Source organism: Simochromis diagramma, unplaced genomic scaffold (genome assembly GCF_900408965.1).
Source record: "Simochromis diagramma unplaced genomic scaffold, fSimDia1.1 OVJJ01000768.1, whole genome shotgun sequence".
NCBI classification, from domain to species: Eukaryota; Metazoa; Chordata; class Actinopteri; order Cichliformes; family Cichlidae; genus Simochromis; species Simochromis diagramma.
In genome coordinates, this window is record NW_024387035.1 from 768,118 (window position 1) to 795,377 (window position 27,260).

At 43.6% G+C, this 27,260-nt stretch overlaps 1 protein-coding gene across 1 annotated transcript; it reads left to right on the top strand.

Annotated features, from left to right (window-relative positions):
• Window positions 1-6,425: 6,425 nt before the first annotated feature.
• LOC120740770 (E3 ubiquitin-protein ligase TRIM21-like) lies at window positions 6,426-24,524 on the top strand. The gene is made up of 2 exons (XM_040043247.1): window positions 6,426-6,554; window positions 22,654-24,524. The coding sequence occupies exon 2, from the start codon at window positions 22,663-22,665 to the stop codon at window positions 24,319-24,321; it is 1,659 nt and encodes a 552-aa protein (XP_039899181.1). The 5' UTR covers window positions 6,426-6,554; window positions 22,654-22,662; the 3' UTR covers window positions 24,322-24,524.
• The last annotated feature ends 2,736 nt before the right edge of the window (window positions 24,525-27,260 follow it).

A 27,260-nucleotide genomic window follows, 5' to 3' on the forward strand; every position in this document is an offset into this window, starting at 1 on the left:
TCCGGGCAACAAATCCTTTCTTTGATTGTTATGTTGGCAGGGTTACACCACCGGTTTCTAACTAAAACAGCAAGCCCACCTCCTTTCCGCTTACCGCTAGCGATGCTGTCCCTGTCCGCCCGAACAGTGTGGAAGCCTTCCATGGAAGCATTCTCATCGGGAATGTCCTGGTGCAGCCATGATTCGGTGAAACACATCAGGCTACACTCTCGGTATTCCCTCTGACTCCGTACCAGTGCTGAGAGCTCGTCGATTTTATTTGCCAACGATCGCACATTTCCCATTATGATAGACGGCAGACACGGTTTATACCTCCTCCTCGCTTCGAGCCTCCGCTGTCTCACCGTCTCCTTTTTTCTTTTCTTCTGTCCTTGACCTCTGCATCCCCGATGTGTTTTCCTCCAAATTTCAGCTGGTACTTCTGCGGGCCTGGCCAGCGAGCCGGCCGGCATCAGGACGATCAGCTGATCTCTGGAGTAAACAGTCCGTGAGTGTAGGAGATGTGCCGCGGTCCCGTTCCTTGATAAAAGTAACAGTTCCACGGCCACCAGAGGAACAAAAACTCTCTCAATCCACATGATTGAGTAAGAGATAATAAACGGATGAAAATACAAGTCAGACAAAAAAAGAATACGTAAGAAAAAAAGAGCTAAACTAAGAGAAAAGCAGGAGTGACTGTAACAGGCTGCACGCTGGTTGGCGCATGCGCACAGAAAACTCCAGACCACCAGCGGGGGAGGTGCACAGGCAGCCTCAGCCTCAAATGAAAGATTCACCTCATCGCTCCCTTTTCCCATTTCATCTATGCCACCCCGTGTTTCCCATTTACTAACCGAAGAACAAACTGAGGAGCAGCAAGCTTCTAACGACAGGGCTAGACTGACGCCTACAATGGAGGAAATGACCCCACCGGAGGAGGGACTTGGAAGGCCACTGTTCAAGGAGTTGCCCACCCCAGGGAGAGAAGGGCAGGCTCAGATGAGTAAGGCAGGGAGAGAGAGAGAGGACCGATGGCAAGGAGAAGTGTATGGACAGATGCATGAAGATCAAAATGCCCTACTGGCGGTGTTAGACACGCTGAGCGAGGTCAGGAGGAAGACACTGAAGGTACTTGAGGAGGAGGAAGGAGCAGGTCGTGGGACCTCATCAGAGGAAGAAAGTGATGAGGAGGAAGCCACAGAAGCAGGAGCCGCATCTGACCTGAGCCAAAGCATGAACCTGAGGACCAGACTGGTAAACAGAGATCCGAGCAGAAAAGGGAAAACAAGAGGCCGCGGGCGGCGCAAGCTCATGTTTGAAGGCTCAAGGGAACCAGGACAACCGAGGAAGATCAAAGAAGTGAATTTTAACACCAACCCTGACGAACCATGCCTAACTATGCCCCTAATATAGTTAGGCGTGGCTGTAGCTCAGGTGGCAGAGCAGGTCAGCCACTAATCAGAAGGTCGGTGGTTCGATCCCAGGCTGCCTCCTGGCTGCATGCCAAATATCCTTGGGCAAGATGCTAACCCCGTGTTCGCCTACGGGTGGTGGTCAGAGGGCCCGGTGGCACCCGTGTCCGGCAGCCTCGCCTCTGTCAGTGCGCCCCAGGGCAGCTGTGGCTACAATGTAGCTTGCCTTTGCCTGTGTGTGAATGTGTGTGTGAATGGGTGGATGACTGGATATGTAAAGCGCTTTGGGGTCCTTAAGGACTAGAAAAGCGCTATACAAATGCAGGCCATTTACCATTTTAATAGCAGGACCAAAACACGAGCCAGTTTATTGCCCATATAAGATAAGGGATTTGGAAGCCTTGGTTAAACAACTTCCACCCATAACAGGAGGAGCTAGCTGGTTGAGAAAGCTGGGCATGCTGACCGAAGGGGAGGAGCTAGCCATCGGTGATTTTCGTGCAATTGCAGGGAGGTGCATGCTAGGGGAGGATTAGCAGACGTAGAGGAAATAGCTGAAACCACTGAACATGCTAATGATCTGCCATATCACTGTGTGCAAAGCGCACTGGCAGACGCAGTTCATGAAAAATACCCCACACCCAGCACTGGAGCAATACCTAAAATAATTTGGGATTCAAAATACACACCTAGGGAATTTTTTAGCAAAGGCTAAGGAACAATGGTTGTCAGAGACAGGCATACACCCAGGTCAAGAGGGAGAGCACTGAGCGTGGTTTCGTTCGGCGGTGCTGGCAGGGCTGCCTTTAGCACTTACAACTGATTTAGAAAAGAATCCAGACTTTTCCGTTGCAGATTCCGTACAATGGGAGAGGCACGTAACACATAGACTCCAGCAGGAACAAGATGACGCCAACAAACAGAAGAAAGAGTTGGAGGAAGCACAGGCATTGCTGCTTAAGCTACAGCTAGCAGAGGCCAAGAATAAAGTGAGTGAGAAAAAGAAAGAGATTAAAGAGACTGCGAAGAAAATGATGGTGGCCTGGCCCGAGCCTGATCCCGTGCCCGACTGGCCAGATTTGGATCAAAACCTTTACCCTGATGACCGCATGCCCGTCAATACACCAAGGCAGCGACAACCTGCAGGGAATTGGGTAGCCGTGGCACCACAGAGAGTGTGTGGTGGATACGTGAGGGGGGGCAGCAAAGGGCTCGTGGTGCGGGGAATCGCAGTAAGACATCATGGAATGCTTGTTGGAGATGCGGAGCTGACGGACACTGGGCTCGACAATGCCCTGGACCGCCCCAAAGTTATTAAGGGCAAGAGTACCAAACTCAGGCACGTGGAGCTCAAAGAGGACGAGGTGCCTACAGAGGAGCACATCAAGCTCCAAATCCAAGTCCAGCGCCAGTCGCCCAGTACCCAGCAGCTGACTGGGGCTGGGAGGGGGAGCAGTACTGACGGAGCCCTGAGAGCTCGGACAGTGTGGCAGAACCCATGCTGTCAATGACCGTGGAAGGTACAGAACTGACCTTCCTGGTGGACACTGGAGCGACTTATTCAACACTGAGAGCCACACCAAACAGTGCAACACTCTCCAGCCACACAGTTAACGTGGTGGGTTTTTCCGGGGTTCCAATGACTCTACCACTTACAGATCCAGCTCTGACCCAGCTGGGAAAACAGACTTTGAAACACTGTTATGTGGTGTCACCACAAGTGCCTGTACACCTGATGGGCAGGGATCTGCTCGTCAAGCTGGGAGCAACCATCATGTGCTCTGCAGATGGACTGACTGTTACTCTTCCAGGAGGAAAACAGTTCCCGTGCCTGGGATCACACTCAAAGACTCAATACCTGGTACAACCGGGGATCATGGGCCTGGCGGTGTTCACCTCCGCAGCACAGTCCTTATCACGTCACTCTCTATTATGACAGGGAAGATGATGACACGTATCGGGAACAATTTCACTCTGATCTTGGGATCAGAATCAGCTCCACACATAACATTGGCGGTGCATGAAGGCCATCAGGAGAAGGAGCTTGGATCAATGGTCAAGCGGGCGCTGGACAACACTTGGTGGCAGGGCACCCAAATTCCAAACGTGTGGTACGCACCAAAGTGTAAAACGTACCGTATCACCTGTCTGTCTAACGACACAGTGATTTTAGAACATCAAGAAATTTCCAGAACACATGGCAGAGAAAGAACTGATCATCTGTACGCAGTCGCAGAGCTCTCAAAACTGCCTAACAGTTTGTGGTCCATAGGACCTACTGATGTAGGCCTGGCTACATGTTCACCTGTGCTGTTCCAACTCAAATCAGAGGTACCAATTAACAGACCACAATACAGACACAAACCTGAAGCAGAACAAGGAATTGCAGAGACAATTGAAGGGCTGCTGAGAGTAGGTGTGCTTGATCCCTCACAATCATTCTGGAACACACCAATTTTGCCGGTGGAAAAGCATGGGACAGGAAAGTACCGTATGGCGCATGATTTGAGAGCTATTAATGCCATAATACATACCAACACTGTGCCTGTACCAAATCCGTACACAGATCTAACTGCTATCACATGGTACCAAAAATGGTTCACCTGTATTGATCTAGCAAATGCACTCTTTTGTCTCCCACTCCATGAGTCACATGATACCTGTCTGATCGCACTCAGTTCATTCAACTCAAATCCTTTACTTCTCAGCCCTTTCCTCTGACCACTGGCGTGCCCCAGAGATCTGTCCTGGGCCCCCTTCCTTTCATTATCTACCTTCTTCCGCTTGGACACATTTTCCGTAAATACAATATCCATTTTCACTGTTATGCCGATGACACCCAGCTTTATCTGTCCACTAAACCTCATTCTGCTCTTCCCCCATCCTCCCTCACCCTCTGCTTAGCTGAACTAAATTCATGGGTCTCTTCTAATTTTCTCAAACTCAATAGTAACAAATCCGAGCTCCTCTTGGTGGGCACTAAATCAACATTATCCAGAACCAACAGTTTCTCTATTGCTATCGATAACTCACCGGTCTTCGTTTCTTCCTCTGTGAAAAGTTTGGGTGTCATCCTCGACAGTACTCTTTCAATTCACACATTAATAATATTACTTGGTCTGCATATTTTCAATTGCGCAACATTAATCGTCTCCGTCCTTTTCTCACCCCACATGCCATTCTTCTCCATAGCCTTGTTACTTCCCGGATTCATTATTGTAATTCACTTCTTTTTGGTCTTACTCAAAAATCCACCCACAAGCTCCAACGCGTCCAGAACTCTGCTGCCCGTATCATCACCAGGACCCCTTCTGCCCACCACATCTGTCATGAATCGCTGTGCGGCAGGCAGGAGATGTGGACCCAAAATGCAAGACTCACAGACTCAGGGGATGAACTCAAAAACCACAGCTTTATTTGCTGGTAGGACAAACATACAAACAAAACTAAACTGGGAAACAACAAACTAAGAACTCACAGAGCGACACAGGGAGATCCACACAGCATGAGGGACGACGCGACACTGACTCAGAGAAACACAGGGTTTAAATACACTGGGGAGTAACGAGGGGAATGAGACACAGAAGGAGAGCACAGCTGGGAGAAATCAGGACTGACGAGACAAGCAAAGCAGGACACATTCACATAAGACACGGACCTTCAAAGTAAAACAGGAAGGATCACACAGAGACGCGAACTTGACACAGTGGAGACAGCAACTAAGAAACACAGAGACATAAACCATAAGGCAGAGGACTCTAAGAACCGAGAGACACAGAGGGGAACTCAAACATGCAGACACAGACTTACACAGAACAGAGGGGACACAGAGAAACATGAAGGGCAAGGGATCGAAACTAGAAACCATAAAATAACTCACACAAATACAATATTACAAACATCACAAGGAACTAAAAACGCTGGGTCAGGGGACCCAGGACCGTGACAACATCACTCCTGTCCTGCACACATTTACACATTTAAGGCTATTCATCATCTCTCTCCTCCATATCTCTCTGATCTGGTTAAGATCACCGCCCCATCTCGTTGTCTCAGACCTTCTTCCTTTTCACTCTCCATCCCCTCCCCCCGTCTTGCAACCATGGGGAGCAGGGCTTTCAGCTGCTCTGCTCCACGACTCTGGAATTCCCTACCTCCTGATTTAAGAAACATCTCTTCCTTCTCTCTCTTTAAGTCCAAACTCAAAACCCACTTGTACAAAATAGCCTATCCCACATAACCTTTCCACTCTCCTATTTTATTTGTTTATGTCTTATGCTTTCATGATTCTGTAAACTTCTTGCTTTTATGTTGCTTTTATTCTTCTATGTACAGCGACCTTGAGTGTTTTGAAAGGTGCTTTCAAATAAAATGTATTATTATTATTATTATTATTATTATTATTATTACAATCAGCTACAGAGCGACATTTTGTAAGATATATGAACTTTTTTCAAGACAGTGAATCTTGAAACAAGAGAAAACTAGAGAATTTTAACTTGTTCCATTGGCAGATTTTTTTTCACTTATTTCAAGCTAAAATATTTATTAGAATTCAAATTTAGACTGAAATAAAGTGAATAATATTATTTTATTATCACGTTGATGCAGCACATGGTTCAGTTAGCTTTGTATAAACACGTGTTAGAAATGTTCTTCAATCAGCTCTTTTTACTCTCATTTCACAGCCAGGACTTTTTTAGTTTTACTTGAGTAAAGAAGTTGAAACAGTACTTGGAGTATTTTTAACAGTACTACTTCTACTTCAGTACAGACTGTGTGTACTTTTACCACCTGTGTCTGAGACCTCCTTCAGGGTCCACCTGAAGCTCTCAGTCTGCTGTGGAAAAAGGAAATCCAGGTGAGTTTCTCCTGATCACCTGAGGCCGTCATTACTGTGTGAACCCACACACCACTCCTCACTCCTCCCACCCGCTGCACACAGTCACTGAGTACAGACCGGCTGATTCCTGTAAAGGGAGAGGCAGCAAAACCAGACAAACAGCTGCAGGAAGAGGCAGAGCAATACCTGAAAAGCAAGAAGTTCAACATCATTTTGCAGAAGTGAAAGTGTGAGAGAGCAGCAGCAGAGCTGCAGTCGAGTCCTGTTTGTCTCTAAAAGAAGATTCACTGGAGTCCATCAGGTTTCTCTCAGCAACAGTGGTGAGTGCAGCTGATCACACTTCCTGCTTCTACACAAATCTTCACTCTGTTCACTTCATCAGGACTCATCACAGTCACACTGGATCCATAGAAATCTGCTCATGTAACCACAGATCCACTGTAGGAGCATCGAGCTGCTGCTTCAGTCTCACTGTGGCTCTGCTCAGGACTGTGGACTCAGGCTGTGAAAACACCTATTTATTCTTTATTGATATAAAGCCTTTGACACTGTCAACCAGCAGATTTTGGTCAGTACTTCAAAAAGTCATTCACACATTTTACAAAGATTATCTGACTTGGTGTATCCTGTAAGAGTCACAGATGTTCCTCAATCATTCAGAAAACAGTCGATGCTGCACTTTATAACTTTGTGTGGAAACATGAATCTCATTATTTAAACAGATGTGTTTGAATCATCCTGATAATCAGGCTTTAAACATGTCAGAGTTCCACACATCAGCTGTGATATTCAAGCTGACCTGGATCAAACATGTCATCAGACACAAACATAGATGATGCTGTTTAATCCCAAAGCTTATTTAAACAAACTGGAGGACAGAATTCCTCCTTAAATGTGATTTTGATCAAATCCACTGGTCTCATTTTCACACACAGGCTTTATCATGGTGGCTTCTTCTCTACTACCATCAATCTTTGATTTGGACAAATTGTCACGTATAACTTTTAGTGAGATATCAGTATGTAACATCTTGTTGTACATTTTCTGTCACATCGTCATTAATCACACAAAGTCTTCATGTTCCAACAGGTCGGAGTCGTCATCATCATTTGTCACGGCTATGTATGCACCAACAGTGGACAATATTATGCCAATAATCATGAGTTTTAGACATGGCAGTATACATGTTACAAAGACACAAAATAAAAGTAAAAGTATCCCAACTCCAATGAGTGGTCTTTTTAGCACCTGTAGCCAGGAGCCAGTGTAAAGCCAAGAAAACCAGTTGCTTAGTTTGTGGCTGTGGTGCATTTTGTATGGCCTCTTTTCTTTTGTTTAGTAGTTTTTTCCCTGCACCTGAGAGGGTGTGGCCTAAGTATGTTACTTCAGGTCTCCATAATTGGAGTTTATTCAGAGACACTTTGTGGACTTGCTCAGCCAGGTGACGCAGCACAACCATAGTATTCTGTTTACACCCTTCCTCTGTGTGGCCAGTCACTAAAATATCATCTACATAAAGTAGAAACTGTCCTTCTGCTGGCAGAGGGCAGGACATCATTGATTTCTTTAAAGCTTCAGCATAGAGAGTGGCTGTTTTGAAATCCCTGAGGTAACCTAGTATAGGTATATCTCTGTCCCTCAAATGTGAAGCCAAACAGATGTCGCGCATCTGGATGTAAAGGCACTGAGAAAAAGGCGTTTGATAAATCTATCACTGAGAACCATTGTTCTTTTGGTGTGACTTGATTCAGTATAGTGTGAAGATTTGCTACTACTGGTGGTATCATTTCAGTAATTTCATTTATTGCTCGCAGATCATGTACCAAACGATACTTTCCAGTATTAGCCTTCTTGACTGGGAAGATTGGAGTATTGCAGGTAGCAGATTAGTTTTTATTAGAATTCCTGCTTTTTCCATGTCTTTTATCACTGGCTTAATCCCTTCTATTGCTTCCTTAGATAAGGGATACTGTGGTTTAATGGGCCTGTGGGATGAAGTAGTCTGTACTTTTACCGAATCTGCGTTTTTTATTAATCCCACATCAGTTGGACCATCCGACCACAGTGTAGAAGGCAGACTTTTAAGTGCTGGCTCTTCTTCCAGCGAGAGAATTTCTCATTCTTGTGTGCTGTCGTGAAAATGAGTGTTGGGTGTCGTTTTTATCACCCAGCCAGTATATCTCATGCACCCTGTTCTTTTACCCTGTGCCCAACCCTCTTCTTCTGTAGGCGTATATTTATCATTTTCTACCTTTTGCAGGATTGTACCTAATTGATACCATTGTGTATCTGCTAACATTATTTCCGCTGTCATACCTGTTTCTGTGGGGATGACTCCTATCCCTAATTTTGTCATTGCATCTCTTCCTAGTAAGTTCACTGGGCAGGTTGGGTCTATGATACATGGCATGTTACAGGAGCGTTGACTGGGTTTATGCAAAAATGTCAGTGGCATTGTTAGTGGCTGGGTTTTTACATGCCCTGATGCTGTTTTCACCATTACTACTTCTCTAGAAAAGGTTGTGCGTGGGGGCTCTGCCTTAAGTACTGTTTTATAAGCTCCTGTGTCACACAACACTTGCAACTTTTTGCCATTTACATAGATTGTAAGCATTGGCTTTCCATCCAGTAAACTTACTAGCTGATGAACGTTATATACTTCAGCTTCATCCTGTTCTAAATTGTTTTCTTCGTTTGTTAAAGCTTTTACTTCTTTTTCATCTATGTGGCTCTCCCTGTCAGCTGTCTGGGTGGTTGCAGCTAGTCATTCTGTGTCGAGTGTTCTCTGTGTCTTATAATGGCGTGCAAAGTGACCTTCTTTTCCACACTTCCAGCATGCAGTACTGGAGTCACCGTCTGCGGTGTATGTGTGTCTCTGTCTCCCTCTGCCTCTTGCTTCTCCTCTATACATTCCTCTCCCTCTACTTTGACCTCTGAAAACTCCCCTGTAGCCTCCACTCCCACTAAAAGCTGTGAGAGCAGTGTCAGTGTCTAGGGCAAAAATTGAGGATTTCTCTTTGTTTTTCACTACTGTTTGTGCATGATTAGCGTATTGAAGCGCCTCATCTACTGTGCCTGTATCATGTGTTACCCAATATTTTTCTACATGAGACCTAATGCGTGGTAGTAATCCTTTCATAAAAGCACGTTTAAATTGTTGCTGATATGTTGATTGTGGGTCATCAGCATACTCTAAACCTGAATGCTGTCTAAAAACTGGTCTCAGCCTGTCCATATATTCATGTGGTTTTTCTGTATCATTCTGTTTAACTTGCCCTATCTTACCATAGTTGGCTCTTGGCGCTAGTTGTTGACGGGCCCTATCAAACACAGGCATTAACGCTGCTTGGAGATCAGCATGACCTGGGGGAAATGCTCTACCATCTGGAGGGAGCCGGTAAAGTCTCCCCTAATTCTTCCCCAGGAAAGGCCTAGGCAGTCCTGGAATAACTGCAGTACCTCGTGACCGTTTAGATGCCACCGGGTGATTACTTCAAGCACGGCAGCTTGCCATGGTTCGCACCCTTCTTGTATTGATGGAATGCCTTTTTAAAAAATTTTTTTTATACCTTTTTATTTATTAATTTACAGTATGAGAATACAAAACTTTAGGTCAGCATGGAAGACATACACATTCCCAACATTCGTATCTACTTACATCATGGTAATATTCAATTGTTCAGTACAAAGGGAGTACACAATCCATTTTTCCCAGAGCTTCTTGAATTTCTCAAGTTCAAGTCTAAGAACAAAGGTAAGTCTTTTCATTCCAAAAATTTCTTCCACTATCCCATGCCACTGGGCTCGAGTTGGAGGGTCTGCCTTTAGCCATCTTCGGGTTATGGCCTTTCTGCTGCTAGTCAGAAGTATTTTCTATAAATAATTATCTTTATTTGGAAGCGCCTTAGGTAAATTGCCAAGATACAACGTATCAAATAAATAGTCTATTTTTATCCCAATTATTTTGTTTATCTCAATGGCCACCTCCCCCCAATATGGCAAGGCAAGGCAAGGCAAGGCAAGGCAAATTTATTTGTATAGCACAATTCAACAACAAGGTGATTCAAAGTGCTTTACAGAGACATTAGAAACAAAAACAAATAAAAAGCATGATTTAAAATTGATTAAAACAAGCAAACAAACAAACTAACTAAACACACACATTCATTCACACCTGTTCGCACGATCTGAACCCTTATCGTAAGGGGAGCTACCAGTCCTTCTGTGGACGAGCTACTTTCTATTTTAAATTCCCTGAATTTAAAATACTCTCTAGACCCAGTCTAGACCCAGCTGGGGAGCTACCCAGAGCTCTAAACCCACTTAACAAACAAACAAACAAACAAACAAACAAACAAAACAGTATGTAAAATTAAAACAGATAATATCAGAACAGTAGATAAAATCAGTAGTTAATGTAAGTTTTGAAATTTAAGCTTAACTAATTAACAAACAAACAAACAAAACAGTATATAAAATCAAAACAGATAAAATCAGAACAGTAGATAAGATCAGTAGTTAGTGTAAGTTTTGAAATTTAAGCTTAAGTGTGGATTTGGTGCTTTATTCAAATGCAGCTGAGAACAGGTGAGTCTTCAACCTGGATTTAAATAAACTGAGTGTTTCAGCTGATCTGAGGCTTTCTGGGAGTTTGTTCCAGATATAAGGAGCATAAAAGCTGAATGCAGCTTCTCCGTGTCTGGTTCTGACTCTGGGAACTGATAAAAGACCGGATCCAGATGACCTGAGGGATCTGGAAGGTTCATACTGGGTCAGGAGGTCACTGATGTATTTTGGTCCTAAACCATTCAGAGCTTTATAGACCAGCATCAGAACTTTAAAGTCTATCCTCTGACGGACAGGCAGCCAGTGTAAAGACCTCAGAGCTGGACTGATGTGGTCCACTTTTTTGGTCTTAGTGAGGATTCGAGCAGCAGAGTTCTGAATGAGCTGTAGTTGTCTGACTGATTTTTTAGGTAGACCTGTAAAGATGCTGTTACAGTAATCAAGCCTACTAAAGATGAATGCATGGACTAGTTTTTCCAGGTCCTGTTGAGACATCAGATCTTTTATCCTTGAAATATTCTTGAGGTGATAGTAAGCTGATTTTGTTATTGTCTTAATGTGTTTTTCTAAGTTTAGGTCTGCATCCATCACTACACCCAAATTTCTCGCCTGGTTTGTGGTTTTTAGGTGTATAGATTGAAGTTCTCTGGTGACCTGTAATCGTTTTTCTTTGGTGCCAAAGACTATTACTTCAGTTTTGTTTTTGTTTAGCTGGAGAAAATTGTGGCACAACCAGTCATTAATTTCCTCAATGCATTTACCAAGAGCCTGTACAGGGCCTCGGTCTCCTGGTGACATTGTGATATATATTTGTGTGTCATCTACATAGTTATGGTAGTTTATTTTGTTGTTCTTTATAATGTGTGCCAGTGGGAGCATGTAAATGTTAAACAGAAGGGGTCCCAAGATGGAACCTTGGGGAACTCCACATGTGATACTTGTCTGCTCAGATGTGAAGTTACCTATTGATACAAAGTATTTCCTGTTTTCTAAGTATGTCTTGAACCAGTTTAGTACAGTTCCTGAAAGACCTGCCCAGTTCTCCAGTCGTTTGAGTAATATGTTGTGGTCAACTGTATCAAATGCTGCACTGAGATCCAGTAAAACTAAGACTGACATTGTTCCACTGTCTGTGTTCAGACATATGTCATTAAACACTTTGGTCAGAGCGGTTTCAGTGCTGTGGTTCTGTCTGAAACCTGACTGGAAGGCATCGTAGCAATTATTCTGTTTAAGAAGTAATTGAGCTGTTGAGAAACTGCTTTTTCAATGATCTTACTTAAAAATGGGAGATTTGAGATCGGCCTGTAGTTGTTCATTTGTGTCTTGTCAAGATTGTCCTTTTTCAGTATAGGTTTGATTACAGCAGTTTTTAGTGATTCTGGAAACACACCTGACATTAAAGAAAAGTTGACGATCTGTAACAGGTCTGACTCTAAAGTCTTTGAGACCTGTTTGAAAAAAATTGTTGGCAGGACATCTAAACAGCAGGAGGAGGAGTTCAGCTGACCTAAGATGTCCTCCAGGTCTTTGCTGTTAATAGGGTGAAACTGTTTCATGGTGTTTAAACAGTTTTTCGGTGGACACAGTACATATCCTGGATCTGCTGTTGATGTACCAATTGCTTGTCTAATTTTTTGGATTTTGTCTGTGAAGAATTTGGCAAAGTCATTGCAGGCCATGGTCGAATGAAGTTCAGCTGCTACTGGCACAGGAGGGTTTGTTAGCCTGTCAACTGTAGAAAATAAGACCCGGGAATTATGACTCTTTTTAGTGATGATGTCAGAGAAGTAGGACCTCCTTGCATTCCTCAGTTGTAAATTATAATTGTGAAGTTTCTCTTTATAAATGTCATAATGAACCTGGAGGTTTGTTTTTCTCCATCTGCGTTCAGCTTTCCTACACTCTCTTTTTTTTATCATTTTTCACCAGTGTGGAGTTTCTCCATGGAGACTTTTTCCTTCCAGAGATAACCTTCACCTTAATGGGAGCAATAGTGTCCATTACATTTAACATGTTAGCATTGAAGCTATTGACGAGCTCATTGACTGACCCTCTGGGCAGGTCAGGTGTTAATGGGAAGACCTGGTTAAAAATCTCACTACTGTGTTCAGTTATACACCGTTTTGTGATCACTGCTGTTGATATATTTGTGTGGGCTGAGATTTTACTTTCAAAGAAAACACAGTAATGATCAGACAAGCCCACATCAGACACAGTAATGTTTGAAATGCTCAGGCTCTTGGAGATCAGTAGGTCAAGAGTGTGTCCTCTATTATGTGTGGCCTCTGTTACATGCTGAGTCAGCCCAAAGTTGCCCAGAGTGTTACTCAGGTCTTTGGTCCCTTTGTCCTGAGGGTTGTCCACATGGATGTTAAAATCCCCAACAATAATTACACAGTCGAAATCAACACAGATCACAGACAGCAGTTCACTGAGGTCATTAAAAAAGTCTGTGCAGTATTTGGGAGGCCTGTAAACATTAAGAAACACAACTTTGGATGGGGCCTTCAGCTGTAAAGCCACATATTCAAAAGCCTGAAAACTTCCAGGAGATAGCTGCTTACATTGAAATGATTCATTAAATAAGACAGCAACCCCTCCTCCTCTCCTGCTCACCCTGGCCTCACTGATAAAACTGTAGTTAGGAGGGGTCGTCTCAATGAGAACAGCTCCACTGTTACTTTGGTCCAACCAAGTTTCAGTTAAAAACATAAAATCAAGGCTGTGCTCAGTGATTAAATCATTAATTAAAAATGTTTTCCCAGCTAAAGATCTAACGTTTAATAAAGCCAACTTAAGTGTTTTAGAGGCATTACTTGTCCTCTCGTGTTTGGGAGCAGTCTGTGGCACACAAGGTATGTTTACGATATTTAAAGATCTTTTAGAGTGCAGCTCTCTGTGTTTTGACCAGGCCACATGTCTCCTGTCACCTAAAAGTACAGAGATTTTAAAACCTTCTAGTAAACAGGGTCCCAGCTTCTCCTGGGAAAAGTCACCACTGCCATAATCCTCGCAGCCCGGACCCTTCACACATCACACATCAGACTGCGGAGACAAAGCATGAAGGTGGTAAGGAGGAACTAAGGGGGGCGAGGCTGGGCAATGTGACTTTGATTGCTCTGTTGAGGGTGGGGCTCGGTGGCGAACCTTTGGCTGCTTTGGTGGGGGGTTTATGGGGGACAAAGAGGGATTGGGCCGGGGGGTAGATCTGAGCCCAGCATTGACCCGCTCCATCATCTCCTCAGTGAATTTCAGGTGTGGGGAGGAGGGAGAAAGGGAGGGGGAGGAGGGTGATGGGGGTGATGGCCTGTCAGGGGTTTGGGGGACTGGGGAAGATCCTGGTCCTGGTCGTTGGTGTTGTTGAGAGAGTTGGAGGCAAATAGGGACCCCTCTTCTTGCCTCTTCTTGCCTCAGATGTCTCTCCTTTCTGAGGCTCTTCCCGGGTGGGGGCAGATGGAGCTCCTCCTCAAGGTTTCTGCTGGGCTTTGTCTGTTCTTGGAGTACTGTTTGTTCCTCTTTATGAGATAACTCCTCGTTTATCTCAGCCTTGGCACCAAGCACAGATGGATGACGTATGGAATAAAACAAGTTGGAGGTGAACAGTTTCACCCCTGACTTGTTAAAATTAAATCCATTTGCTTTAAACAGATGCCTGTGTTCCCAAAAAATATTAAAGTTGTTGATAAAATGCACTGAGTGGTCAGCACATGCTGATATAAGCCATTTATTCAGTGTAAACAACCTGCTGAATCTCTCGTCTCCTCCTCTGACGGGCGGTACAGGTCCACTGATGAATACAGCTGCATTCAGAGAGTTTACAGTATTTAGTAATCCAGTAAAGTCCCGTTTCAGAACCTCCGATTGTTGTTTGGACACATCGTTTGACCCTGTATGCAGAACAATGTTTGTCACAGTTGGATATTCATCTGCAATTTGAAGAATTCTCTCCTTCAGGTTGTTGACCATATCGTTAGGAAAGCAGAGGACCTAGTGTTCTTACCGCACATCCTTTGTACATCCTTTACGGCAGAGTCACCCACAATCAGCGTTTCAGGCCTAGCCTTTAGCTTTCCCTGTGGCCTTTCACTTTTCAACAGATTTTCAGACCATATTTCGCTGCTTTTAGATGGATGGTTGTCCGATATAGATCCAGGGTCCTTTGATAGTGGAGCAAATCTGTTCTGCAGTTTCACATTCAGTTGTTTTGAAGGTTTGTTGTTAACCTTCCTATTCACGGTTGTCCAGTCCTGTTTCCTCCCATATACAGGGGTAGAAGAGCTTCTCTGTCTCGTAGGAAGTGAAGGCCAGTCGGTTTCAGAGATTTCATCTCGCTGTGCCCTGCCTGTGATACGTCCTCCCCCTTCCAGGAGACATGATTTATGTCTTGGTTTTGCACCAAGACAGTCCAAGGGGGGATTATCGCTTGAGGATTTATAATAGTGCACAAAGTCTACTTTCTTGGTCATGTTATCTGTGCTCCTTAGCTGTGTACTAGCTTGCTCATCGCCATTGTTTTGAGTCAAAGGCAAGGTTGTTTCATTTCCACACAGTCCATTTACCTCCACGTTTACTTCTAAGCGATGAATTTTTGTCTCCAGTGCTGCAATCTTCTGCAGGAGGCTGTGGTAGTCATCTGTGGAGAGGGAAGGCATCTTGTTGCTAGTTAGCCTAGCGGTTAGCACCTTTCTAGGCTATTTAGGCTGCTCGGTGCCCAGACGCTGTAATCAGGCTTCAGCTGTGTCTAGGCCACAGACACACGGAGCGCTGAGGATAAGGTAACTATAAAAATGTTGCTGTTTCTGTTAAGAACACTTTAGTCCTAATGATCTATAAGTGTCCAGAAGCTATCGCAGGTAAGCTCATACGGAAAAAAGGGAAAAAGTCAGCATAAAAATCGGTAAAAATCAATAAAAGAAGCAAAGCATTTAAGAGCAAAGAGATGAAGCGTCCACACTCACAAAGGGGGAGGAGACTTGGGCAGGCCCAGAAGACATGAAAATGGTTTGCCATGGGGGTACCAACATAGGCCCTGGCTCTGTGAGCCTGTTTGCCGAGCTGTGAATTTAGGAGTGATAAAAAATCTCACAACATTTTTCCAACCAAACTCTCTGAAGGACCTTGAATTTGCAGTGGTAGCCTGAGACTCACATATTCCCCACCAGCTGTCCTCTGATATTTGTAAGCCTGATTCCCTCTCCCAGTTTTGCTTAATATACAACGTAGAGTGATTTTTAGAGGCTTGTATACTTCCATATATTTTTGAGACCAACTTTTTAGAGTCCTTTTTTTGTATGCCTCTTGAAAGATATGAATTAGGTTGTATTCGTTTTCATCTCTGAATAGTAACGTCTTGTTGTAATAGTCTCTAACTTGTAAATATCTTTAGAAGTCATGCTTTGCCAATCCGTATGTATCTGAATTAGTTTTATAGCTTTGAAATCCCCCGTTTGTTGCTAGTGAACAAAAAGAAGTAATTCCTCTCAGAGTCCACTGTTTAAAGGTCCCATCCAGCCTGGCAGGCACAAATTCCGGGTCATAAGCTATCCAATTCAAGGTCCTAGCCTGTTTTTCTATTTGTAGTTTCCTCACTACCCTGAACCATAGTTTCAGTGTGAACCGGGTCAAATGGTTCAAATCTTTGTAAAATTTTTCAGCTTGGTTTTTATTTCCTAAAAGAGACTGTAATGGGAAGTCTAATTGAGTAATTTCCATATTTTTCCATTTAGCTTCACAATTTGGGGAACACCAGTTTACCAGGGGTTTCAGTTGTGCGGCGTAATAGTAATCTTGTAAGCACGGCAAAGCTCTCCCTCCCTTCTCTTTTTTCAGTTGCAACGTTTTGTACTGGACCCTCGGTCTTCTGCTGTTCCAGAGGAACCGTGAGATCCATCTGTCCCACTCGTCAAATTGTTTTTGGGGTATCTCCAGGGGTAGTGACTGGAAGAGATAGAGAATTCGAGGCAGAATGTTCATTTTAATTATTTCTATTCTATTACTCATATCCATGGGGAGGAGAGACCACCGAGTCAGGTCAGATTTGATCTCTTTGTTGAGGGGGCCATAATTGATTTCATAGAGTTTAGACATGTCTTTCGTTAGGTTTACTCCCAAGTATTTTATTGTGGGAGAGTCCCATTTGAAGTTAAGTTTCTTTTTTGTTTCTGGTCGAGGTGTATAATTGAATGTAAGGGTTTGAGTTTTTTGAATATTTAGTTTATAGCCAGAGTAATGATTATACGCTTTTAGTAAGGTCATCAATTGGAACAAACTTGATTCAGGATTTGTAATAAAAAGAAGAACATCATCCGCAAACATACAAGTCTTGTGTTCTTCTCCCCTGATCACAATTCCTTGTATTTCAGAATTTTCTCTAATAGCCTGAACCAGAGGCTCAATGTACAAGGCAAACAGGGACGGGCTCAAGGGACAGCCCTGGTGTGTCCCTCGCTTCAAGTTAATATTTTGAGACAGGTGTCCATTAATCCTGATCCTGGCTGTTGGAGAGTAATACAGTGCCTCAATACATTTAATGAAGCCATCTTTGAATCCGAATCTTGCTAGTACCCTAAATAGATATTCCCAACCCACCAAATCAAAAGCTTTTTTGGCATCTAAGCTGACCAACATTGCACTAATATTTTCTCATGTTATATGATTCATCACTTGTAGTGTTCTCCTTAAGTTATCTTGAGTCTGTCTATTTGAGACAAAGCCTGTCTGATCTAAGTCTATCAGGTCCGGAATAATTGATTCCAGTCTCTTAGCTAATATTGAAGCAAATAATTTATAGTCCATGTTAAGGATGGAAATTGGCCTATACGAGCTGCTTTTTTTTTTATGTTTGCCGTCTTCTGGGATAACTGAGATAACTGCTTCTCTCCAAGATTGTGGGGCTACTCCTGTTCTTAATGTGTGATTAAAGCAATTAAGCTAAATGCTTTATACCATTCGGACGGATAACCGTCTGTGCCTGGTGCCTTATTCGCCTTCAGCCTTGAAATGGCTTTATGCAGCTCTTCAGCAGTTATCTCAGCCATGCGTTTTTTATTTTGTAATTCTCCTATAGATGGTAGGTCTAATGAGTTTAGAAAGGCATTTATCATTGTATTTTCTACTATGGGAGGTTGGGTATATAGGTCTTTGTAATACTGTTCAAATGCCCGTTGAATATCATCCAGTTTACTGCAAATAATTTGTGACTCAGGGTTCCTGATTTTATGAATTCTGTTCTTTTCCTGTTGTTTTCGCAACCTCCATGACAGAAGCTTCATCGCCCTAGGTCCCGTCTCATAATACTTTTGTTTTGTAAATTTAAGGTTTTTTTCAGTTTCCTCGTCTTAAATGCCGTTTATATCTTGTTTAATTTTGTTCATTCTCGCCAATATCTGGGGATCTTTTTGGTCAATATGTCTAGTCTCTAGTGATTTCAATTCCTCCTGTAGCTTCTCAAGTCTTTTCTGCTTTTCTTTTTTACTGTGAGCTGTGAGGGCAATAATCTTACCTCTAATGACGACTTTTGCTGCGTCCCATAGAGTATTTGGAGATACCTCACCATTGTCGTTATTTTGTAGATAAGTTTCAAATTTGTGTTTGTACTGATTTCTCATTCAGAATACTGGTATTGAGTCTCCAAAGTGTATTTGTCCACTGTTTAGAATGGTGCAGGGTTAGGTACACACCTGAATGATCAGATAAATCTCTGACCCCTATTTTACATTCCTCGACCTTATGCCAGTCTGATTTGCACATAAAAAAAATAGTCAATTCGAGTATATACTGAATGGCACGCAGAATAATAGGTAAACTGTTTATCCCCTGGATGAGAGGCTCTCCACACATCAATCAAACCCAGTTCTGTAAGCATGTGTTGGACCATAATAGCATTCGAACTTTTCTTTTGCCGGTGGTTGGATGAATCTAGCTTTGGCTGGAGTTGAACATTAAGGTCTCCACCAAAAATCAAAACTCCCTGTGTTTCCAAAACCACTAAATCAAATAGCTTCTTATAGAAGGATTTGGAGCTTCCTGGCGGGGCATATACATTAAATAATGTTACTTCCTCCTCTTCTAATTTACCCTTTACCAAAATGAACCTCCCTTCTTTGTCCTTTACCTCTGAATACAATTCAAAGTTAACAGCATTGGGGATCAGTATGGCTACTCCTCTTTTGCGGCCTGATTCATGTGACGAGTAATAGGTATTCTGGAATCCAAGTTTTTTCAATTTTTCATGTTCTAAAGAAGATAAATGTGTCTCCTGCCCAAAAATTACATGCAGCTTCTCACGTTTCATTTTGGCTATTATTTTGCCCCTTTTAATCGGATTATGTAGCTCATTTACGTTTAACGTGATTATTTTATTTTCCCGATGATGCATATAACTTTTTCAGTCTGTGATCCTTTGTGCAACATCACCCATGCTAAACAGAACATGAACAAGAACAACAAACAAGTAAACCAAAAAAACAAAATCAAAGGCCGAAGTTCAGGTGAAACCTCGAGTTGAGAGGAATTTCTCGTGCCAGTCGAGGGCCTCTCACCAGTGTCAGGGAAAATACCTAGCACCAGTATCCTTGTTTTACGCCAGAATTGCCCAACCCGTACAAAGTTCCTTCTTTAACAAGCTTAGGGAGTAACTACAAAAATGACTCTTCACAGAATATTTGGAGAGCAGAGGAACACATGTCATTTGAACACTCAAAAGCCTGAATGTATTCGACCCAGGTAATAATAAAAGTAAAATAATCACTTTAGGCAGGGTCATATATGGAATACGTGATAAACTGGTAGAAATAGTAACGATAAGAATTTTTTTTTTTTTACCCTTAGATATAGAGTGGCATTAGAGTTTGGTGCCGCTGTCGAAGAACACCCTCAGCTTGGCTGGATGTGACGTTTGGAAGCGGAGTCCTTTGGCTTTGAGCTCTCTCAGGATCCCCACGTACGCCTTTCTTTTCTTAAGGATGTTTGGGGGGTAATCTTGGTCAAAGAAAATCCTTTTCCCTTCATAGCGGACATCCTTCTTTCTCCACGCTGAATGCAGTACCATCTCTTTTACTCTATACTCCAGAAAGCACAGCACCAGTGATCTAGGAGGAGCGCCTTCTCGGGGCTTTGGGACGAGTGCCCGGTGGCAGCGCTGGATTCCGAGGTTTATTTCCGCAACCAACGGGCTGATTTGAGCCTTTATCAGCTTTGTTACAAATTCTATCAGATCAGGGCCCTCTGATCCCTCTGGTACCCCATGTATGCGGAGATTATTCCGGCGTGAGCGTGCTTCTAGTTCAGTTAGCTTTGCTCGCAGGGTCTCCTGGCTCTCCATCATGAGAGCGAGTGCTTCCTTAACCTCCGTGTCCCATTCTTCAATCTCGGTTATCCGCTGTTCTGCCTCCTCTACCCTTGCCGTGGTAGCCACTAGCTCCTTTGTAGTTTCTTGAAGTTTCTTGTTCATTTCTCCTTTGAACTCGTTCAGTTCCTTTTTCATATCATTGCGGAAAGAAAGTCGAAACTCACTCATTTCACTTTTAAGGTCCGACCTCAGAGCCCGGATCTCATCGTAGATAGCTAGCATGAAGGGACTAGCTTCGCCATTATTCTCCTCTCCGCTGCGAGTTTCCTTGACTAACTCTCCCCTTTCCCGCCCCGAGCTTGGTTTGCCTTTGGGCTTTTTTTGTTTATCCCCGTCCATGTCAAGTTTAGGTACTGTTCTTTGTGTCTGAATATTCTTCCAAGAGGATTATTTCCAACCGGCGGGGAGCCAAAACTTTCAAGCAGCCATTTGCTATAGCGCCAAACCGGAAGCCCCCATTGATGGAATGCCTTTTATTACATTTTGTCTGTCTTTATGTGTCCATGGGCGGTACACAAGAATTGTGGGTCTGTTGTCCCTTCCTCCTCCCTGACCATCACCTAGAAGTGTGCCATATCTGGGATTTGCTACTTCAAATAATGGACATGCTAGTGTAGATGGCGGTGGTGGTGGGTCTGGGTGTGAACCACGACCGTCGCACTCTTCTTCAGAGCCATAATCAGATCTTCCTGGATGAAAATCTGTTTCATGCTTGGCTAACATTGTTTGTGCATCCTCATATGCATTGTCGAATTTAATTTTCATTGCTCTTATCCATATGGGAGATCGTTTAAAATTAGATTTTGGAGTAAGGCTGGTTGTTTTTTCTGCAGCTAGTGTGGAAGTTTTAACGGGGGGTTTTAAAAGAGAGTTATGTGGGTCTGTCAGTGGAGGCCTTTGTTCAGCATGTGCCTGCTTTATAGTTTCATCATCAGGGGTTATTAAAGCTGCTGCTAATTGTTTTTTCTTTTCCTCTTTCTTTTTTTTTGTTTTCAGTTCTCTTTTCAGTTTCATTTCCCCATACTTGGAAAAGCCTATACTCTTCCTTACGTTTTTATTTCTTCTTTGGGTCTTTTGTTAATGTAATTTCTTGTTTCAAGGCAGCATTTCCCTTCCCAGCTGCGGTTTTTTGCTTTTCGTGGATTTCTCCACCTATTTGCACATATTTTACCTGCTCCGGTTTGTTGTTTTTCTAACCATTCCTCATCAGGTATTCATTTTACTTGTTTATTCCCCATTTTCAAAGATTTTGCTGGGCCGTCGCTGGCACGCTTGACTTCAGAGTGGTTTACTGATACGGCCTTCGACTTCATTCTAAAAGTGAAGCGGTATCAGTTTTATGAGATGAAACTCAACCGTTCTCCTTTGTCACCAGTACGTGAGCCTCAGCAAAGAAAACATAAAATGGAAGTAGTTCAGCAGCGTATTGTGCTGTAAAATCAACTTACTTTCAGACACATACACACATAGACATTTGCGCGCTTTTACAATTTGTTACAAAGTAATTATGGCTACCTCTAAAACCTAAGTTTAATTTGATTCCTTTCGGCGAATCCTAACCTATTTTATTTTGTTACTTTAAACCTTTGCGGCGGTTTTATATACCAAAATAGTGTTTCTCACCCTTGGACATCTCACTGGTGGTTCGGATCGTCAGACTGAATCCCACTGCTGTGGACCAGGCTACTGGCCCAGACCCGAATTCACGTCCTGGGGCTCTCTGCTCGTCTAAGACGGCTGTCGACAGACTTCGGTGCTGGCTTCCCACGGCGTCAGGAATCAGTGCTGGATCCTGGAACAGAGTCACAGATAACAGTTCTGATATTTTCTGATCCGGCTCGAAGGACCAAAATAATGTCAAGAGATGTATTCTAAAACACTTCTTCAGCAGAGAATCAGAGAGGAGAAACACACAGATTTTCTTGCTAGCAAGGGCAGCCTCGAGAGCGCTCGCACGAGAGTGAGGGCTCAGAGACTCGCAGCTCTGAGACTGCCCTGGTCTTTATTTTATACATCAGTGAGTGTTTGTTCCCAGCGAGTGAATATCACTTTCTTACTTTACTATAGTAAAGAGCACTCCTGTCACCAGTTTACATGCATGTGGAACGTTAAAAAAGTGGGGCCGTTGTAATGGGAGACGTTAAACAGATAGTGAAACTCCTTTGGCTTATCAGGGATGTAAATCCTTAGGTGACGGCCAAGCAGAAAACAAGGTCATAATTCTCTCTGTGAGGGAGGAGGTATAGCCCCCCACTTCAAATCAAGCTCACTGGGTGTGTTGCAGGTTATCGTTAAATTTTCCACAACAGTGTGTTGCTGGGTCTCCACCAGTTACTCTGAGAACTGAAGAAGCTTCTCAGATGAAACGTCTTCAAGAACCTTAAAGAAGTCCAGACGCTTTTCTCTCCAAGCTCCTCAGACTACTGACGCTTGTTTCTCTCTTTGTAAAATGAAATTTAAAGTGAATTTTGAATCAAATGTTTCTCTTCTTTCTCCCTCAGAGTGCAGACATGTCTGCTGCCAGCAATCTGCGATCTGAAGATCAGTTTCTGTGCTCCATCTGTCTGGATGTGTTCACTGATCCAGTCACTACACCATGTGGACACAACTTCTGCAAAACCTGCATCAGTCAGCACTGGGACATGAATGTCATCTGTCAGTGTCCCATGTGTAACGAGACTTTCTACACTCGACCTCAGCTGAGGGTCAACACCTTCATCTCTGAGATGGTTGCTCAGTTCAGACGTGAAGCTCAGCAGAAAGCCAGCAGCAGCAGCTCAGAGCAACAAGCTGCCAAACCAGGAGAAGTTCCCTGTGACGTCTGCACTGGAACCAGACTGAAGGCCCTGAAGTCCTGCCTGGTGTGTCAGACCTCCTACTGTCAGACTCACTTGGAGCCTCATCTGACAGTGAAACGTCTGAAAAGACATCAGCTGATTGATGCTGTGGAGAGCCTGGAAGGCAGGATGTGCATGAAGCACGATAACCTTCTGCAGCTGTTCTGTAAGACCGACCAGACATGTGTCTGCGTGCTCTGCTCTGTTTTAGACCACAAGAACCATGAGTTTGTTCCCCTGAGAGAAGAATATGAAGGAAAGAAGGCAGAGCTGGAGAAGACAGAGGCTGAGATTCAGCAGATGATCCAGAAGAGACGACTGAAGATTCAGGAGATCACAGAGTCGGTGAAGATGAGTAAAGATGCTGCAGACAGACAGAAAGCAGAAGGTGTTCAGGTCTTCACGGCTCTGATGGAGTCTGTTGAGAGACGCCTGAAGGAGCTCATGAAGGAGATCGAAGACAAACAGGAAACTACAAAGAAACAGGCTGAAGGTCTCATCAAAGATCTGGAACAGGAAATCTCTGAGCTGATGGAGAGAAGCTCTGAGGTGGAGCAGCTCTCACGCTCTGAAGACCACCTCCACCTCCTCCAAAGCTTCTCCTCCCTGAAAGCTGCTCCACCCAGCAAGGACTGGACAGAGGTCAGAGTTCATCCACCATCATATGAGGGGACTGTGGGGAGAGCTGTGGCTCAGCTGGAGGAGACAGTCTGGAAACCCATGAAGAAGAAGCTGTTTGAGGCTGAGCTGCAGAGGGTGCAGCAGCATGAGGTGGATGTGACTCTGGATCCTGATACAGCTCATCCTGATCTCATCCTGTCTGATGATGGAAAACAAGTGTATGATACTGATGTGGAGAAGAATCTTCCAGACAACCCAGAGAGATTTTCTCAATGTCCTGGTGTTTTAGGAGAGCAGAGTTTCTCTTCAGGCAGATTTTACTTTGAGGTTCAGGTTAAAGGAAAGACTGAGTGGGAATTAGGAGTGGCCACAGAGTCGATCAACAGGAAGGGAATAATCACAGCGAGTCCTCAGGGTGGTTTCTGGACTGTAGGGCTGGTAAATGGAAATGAGTACATAGCTGGTGCTTCCTCTCCAGTCCCCCTCTGTCTCCATCCTGGTCCTGAGAAGGTGGGGGTGTTTGTGGATTATGAGGAGGGTCTGGTCTCCTTTTATGATGTAGGTGCTGCAGCTCTGATCTACTCCTTTACTGGCTGCTCCTTCACTCACAAACTCCACCCATTCTTCAGTCCCTGTCCTAATGATGGAGGTAAAAACTCTGCACCTCTGATCATCTGTCCTGTCAATCAAACTGAGTCGATCAACAACTGATTTTATTTGATGAATGATTGATTTTTCTTGAAGGGAACAAATGAACATATTGAGTGTAAATCCTCTACAGTCTCCATGTTTCTATAGAATCTGATCATCAGGACTCTGATTCACACTTTGATTCTCATGGAGTTTGATTTGAACAGAAGAAAAGTTGAATCAGGAAATGTTCCCACTGATGGAGACTCGAGCTGAAGAGCAAATATCAGAGAATAAATGTCCAAAAGCTTCATTTACAATAAAGTTTGTTCAATGCTTTGAGTGAATCCAGACTCATGTGTGGCTGTTATACGGAGCATCAGAGTCCAGCTGAGTTATGTTGGATACAAACTGCTTATTTTGGCTCTGTGAGGAGTTTTGTTCACTGAAAACTGATGAGACGGATAATATTCAAAGAACTCTGTAGAGATTCATGCATCCATGTTCTCCACCTGCAGGTGTGGAGGAGAAAGGTGGAGCACAGACTGCTGCATCCTTCCAGTCACATCATTTTGATGATTATATTTGCACGTTGTGATGATTTGGGTTAAAGACAAACAGAGTTGAACGGCTGCAGTCACAGCATGAAGACGATGCTGAAGCTGAGCTGTCAGTGAACATGTTTCACTGTGATTTGATTTGAAGAATAGAAAGTGTGTGTGGCTGCTGACAGCTGCAGTCTCTGCTAGTCTGCATAACACACACACAACTTTCCCCCTGAGGCAACGATGCAGCAACAACACAAAGAACAGCTGCAGACACACACACGATTGTGCGCTCCCTTTCAGTCTGAACTCTCAAACACACAAACAAACTCTATCAATGTCGTACTGTTAAAGAACACTTTACTTTTCCTTTATCTCACATTTTCATTTCATTACATAATTTTCTGATTCATCTTAATCCTTAATCTTAACCTTTGACCTGTTTCCTTGTTGGCTTTGATAAACCTTGAAATTTCTTTCACCTTTAAACTTCAGGCTTAAATTCAACCTTTGTCAAAAACCTTCTTACCAACTTGTAATTCCAACTTTATCTATTAAACATGTATCTTGTCATATAAACACTCGATCTAACTGAGACTGAGAGAACTGTAACCACTCACCGCTCAAATTTTAATTTGGTTTATGGCGAATTTTGCAGCTTTTGATATAACAGGCTCTGCTTACCTTCATTTTGAAGGCCTTCTGTGAGGGTGAATCAGTTTCCTTCAGTTCTGGCGTCTGACAGCAGCTCCGTCAGGAGCCTCTCCAATCCTCCTTTTCTCCTTTCCAACCCAAAAATCACGTCGGTTCACCGATTTGTTGTCTTCAAATGTTTTCAGAAGGAATTCGGGAGAAAAAGATTTAAAAAGATTTCCTTCAGCAGGTGAAATGACAAGTTTACAGGATCCCAGTGTGACAACAGTCTGCCTCACACCAAGGATAACTCTGAAACAGCCTTATAGCTCATATACTGTGACTATAAGATTATTCTGGCTCTCCTCTCCCAACATGAACGTGGCAGTCTGCTGCCAATCTTCCCCATTCAGTCCCTTTGACCTCATACATACTATTGGCGACTGTCAAGCCTTTGAGTCGCCGAGCAGCTGAATAGGGGAATAATGTTGACGCGCCCGCTGTTTGAAACGTTAGTCAAAGTTCCAAGTTAAAACTCCTTATTTGTCATCAAATCCTTAAAATCCGTAGAAAAACAGTGATCAAAAACATTCCAAGCTTGAGCGGTCAGCAAAAGTCGACTTCCCCCATCACCCACTCATTCACAAAATTTCCCTCGGGCCGTGAACAGGTGATATAGCAATCACTATTACTGACACCACGTGACCCAAAGCTACGCCTATCCACAACATTCCGGCCCCTAATTATTACATTTTTACAGTAATAATTACACATCCAACACCACAACTCACAACACACACTTCATCATATCACAGACACCCAGTGAGACAACATAACATACTCAAAAGTCCACCAAAGTTATTTTCTCATATCTTCTCTTCTTTTCTTCTGTCTGCACATGGTCAGTCAGTCATAGGCCAGAGGTTACCAGCACTTAGCCTAAATATAGTCAGTCTGTGATGTACATCTCATAACATTAAAGTCAATTCAAAGTTAGTTATGTCACACTGTGTCAAAAATGTCATAGTCATGGGTCAGAGGCCTCCTGAAGAAGGCATATCTTTGTGATGGGTCTGCACACATGGCTGGTTGGGGTCTTAATCCAGACCTGACGCACAAGCCCCTTTTCATCTGGTGCAGCTCCGGTGACTCTCCCAATGATCCAAGAACCACGAGGTGCAGAATCATCCACTATAAGGGCCACATCTCCAGGAACAAAGTTACGTTTAATCCTTCCCCATTTCTGGCACTGCTGAAGTTGTGGCAAGTACTCTTTAGTCCATCTTTTCCAAAACAGGTCAGATATGTATTGAACTTGCCTCCATCGTTTACGTGCGTAGAGATCGTCCCTCTGGAACAGGCCAGGTGGTAAAGACGGGTTGGACTTGGGAAGAAGGAGATGGTTTGATGTTAAGGCTTCCAAATCATTCGGATCGGTGGATTCCAGCGTAATGGGTCTACTGTTGAGGATTGACTCCACTTCACAAAGAGCAGTTTGGAGCCCTTCCTCTGGTACATGCACCTGGTGAAACATAGCCTTGATGTCAGACATCAAAACAATGGGCTCTTTTCTGAACCTCGTCAGTACGCCAACCAAACTGTTTGTTAAGTCAGGACCACTCAGGAGCTGCGCATTAAGAGAGACACCCTGGAATGATGCTGCACAGTCAAAGACGACACGCATCTTCCTCTTGGTAGGATGGTAAACCCCATGGTGAGGGATATACCAAAGCTTCCCATCACTGCGCTCTAATTCTGTGACTGGGACTCTCTTTGCATATCCTCTAGATATAAGATCTGTCATGAAGGCAGTATAGTCTTTATGAAAGTCTTTATCTCTGA

What these genes read in the sequence shown, in the direction of transcription:
- LOC120740770 (XM_040043247.1), top strand. Translation starts at nt 22,663, where the DNA reads ATGTCTGCTGCCAGCAATCTGCGATCTGAAGATCAGTTTCTGTGCTCC.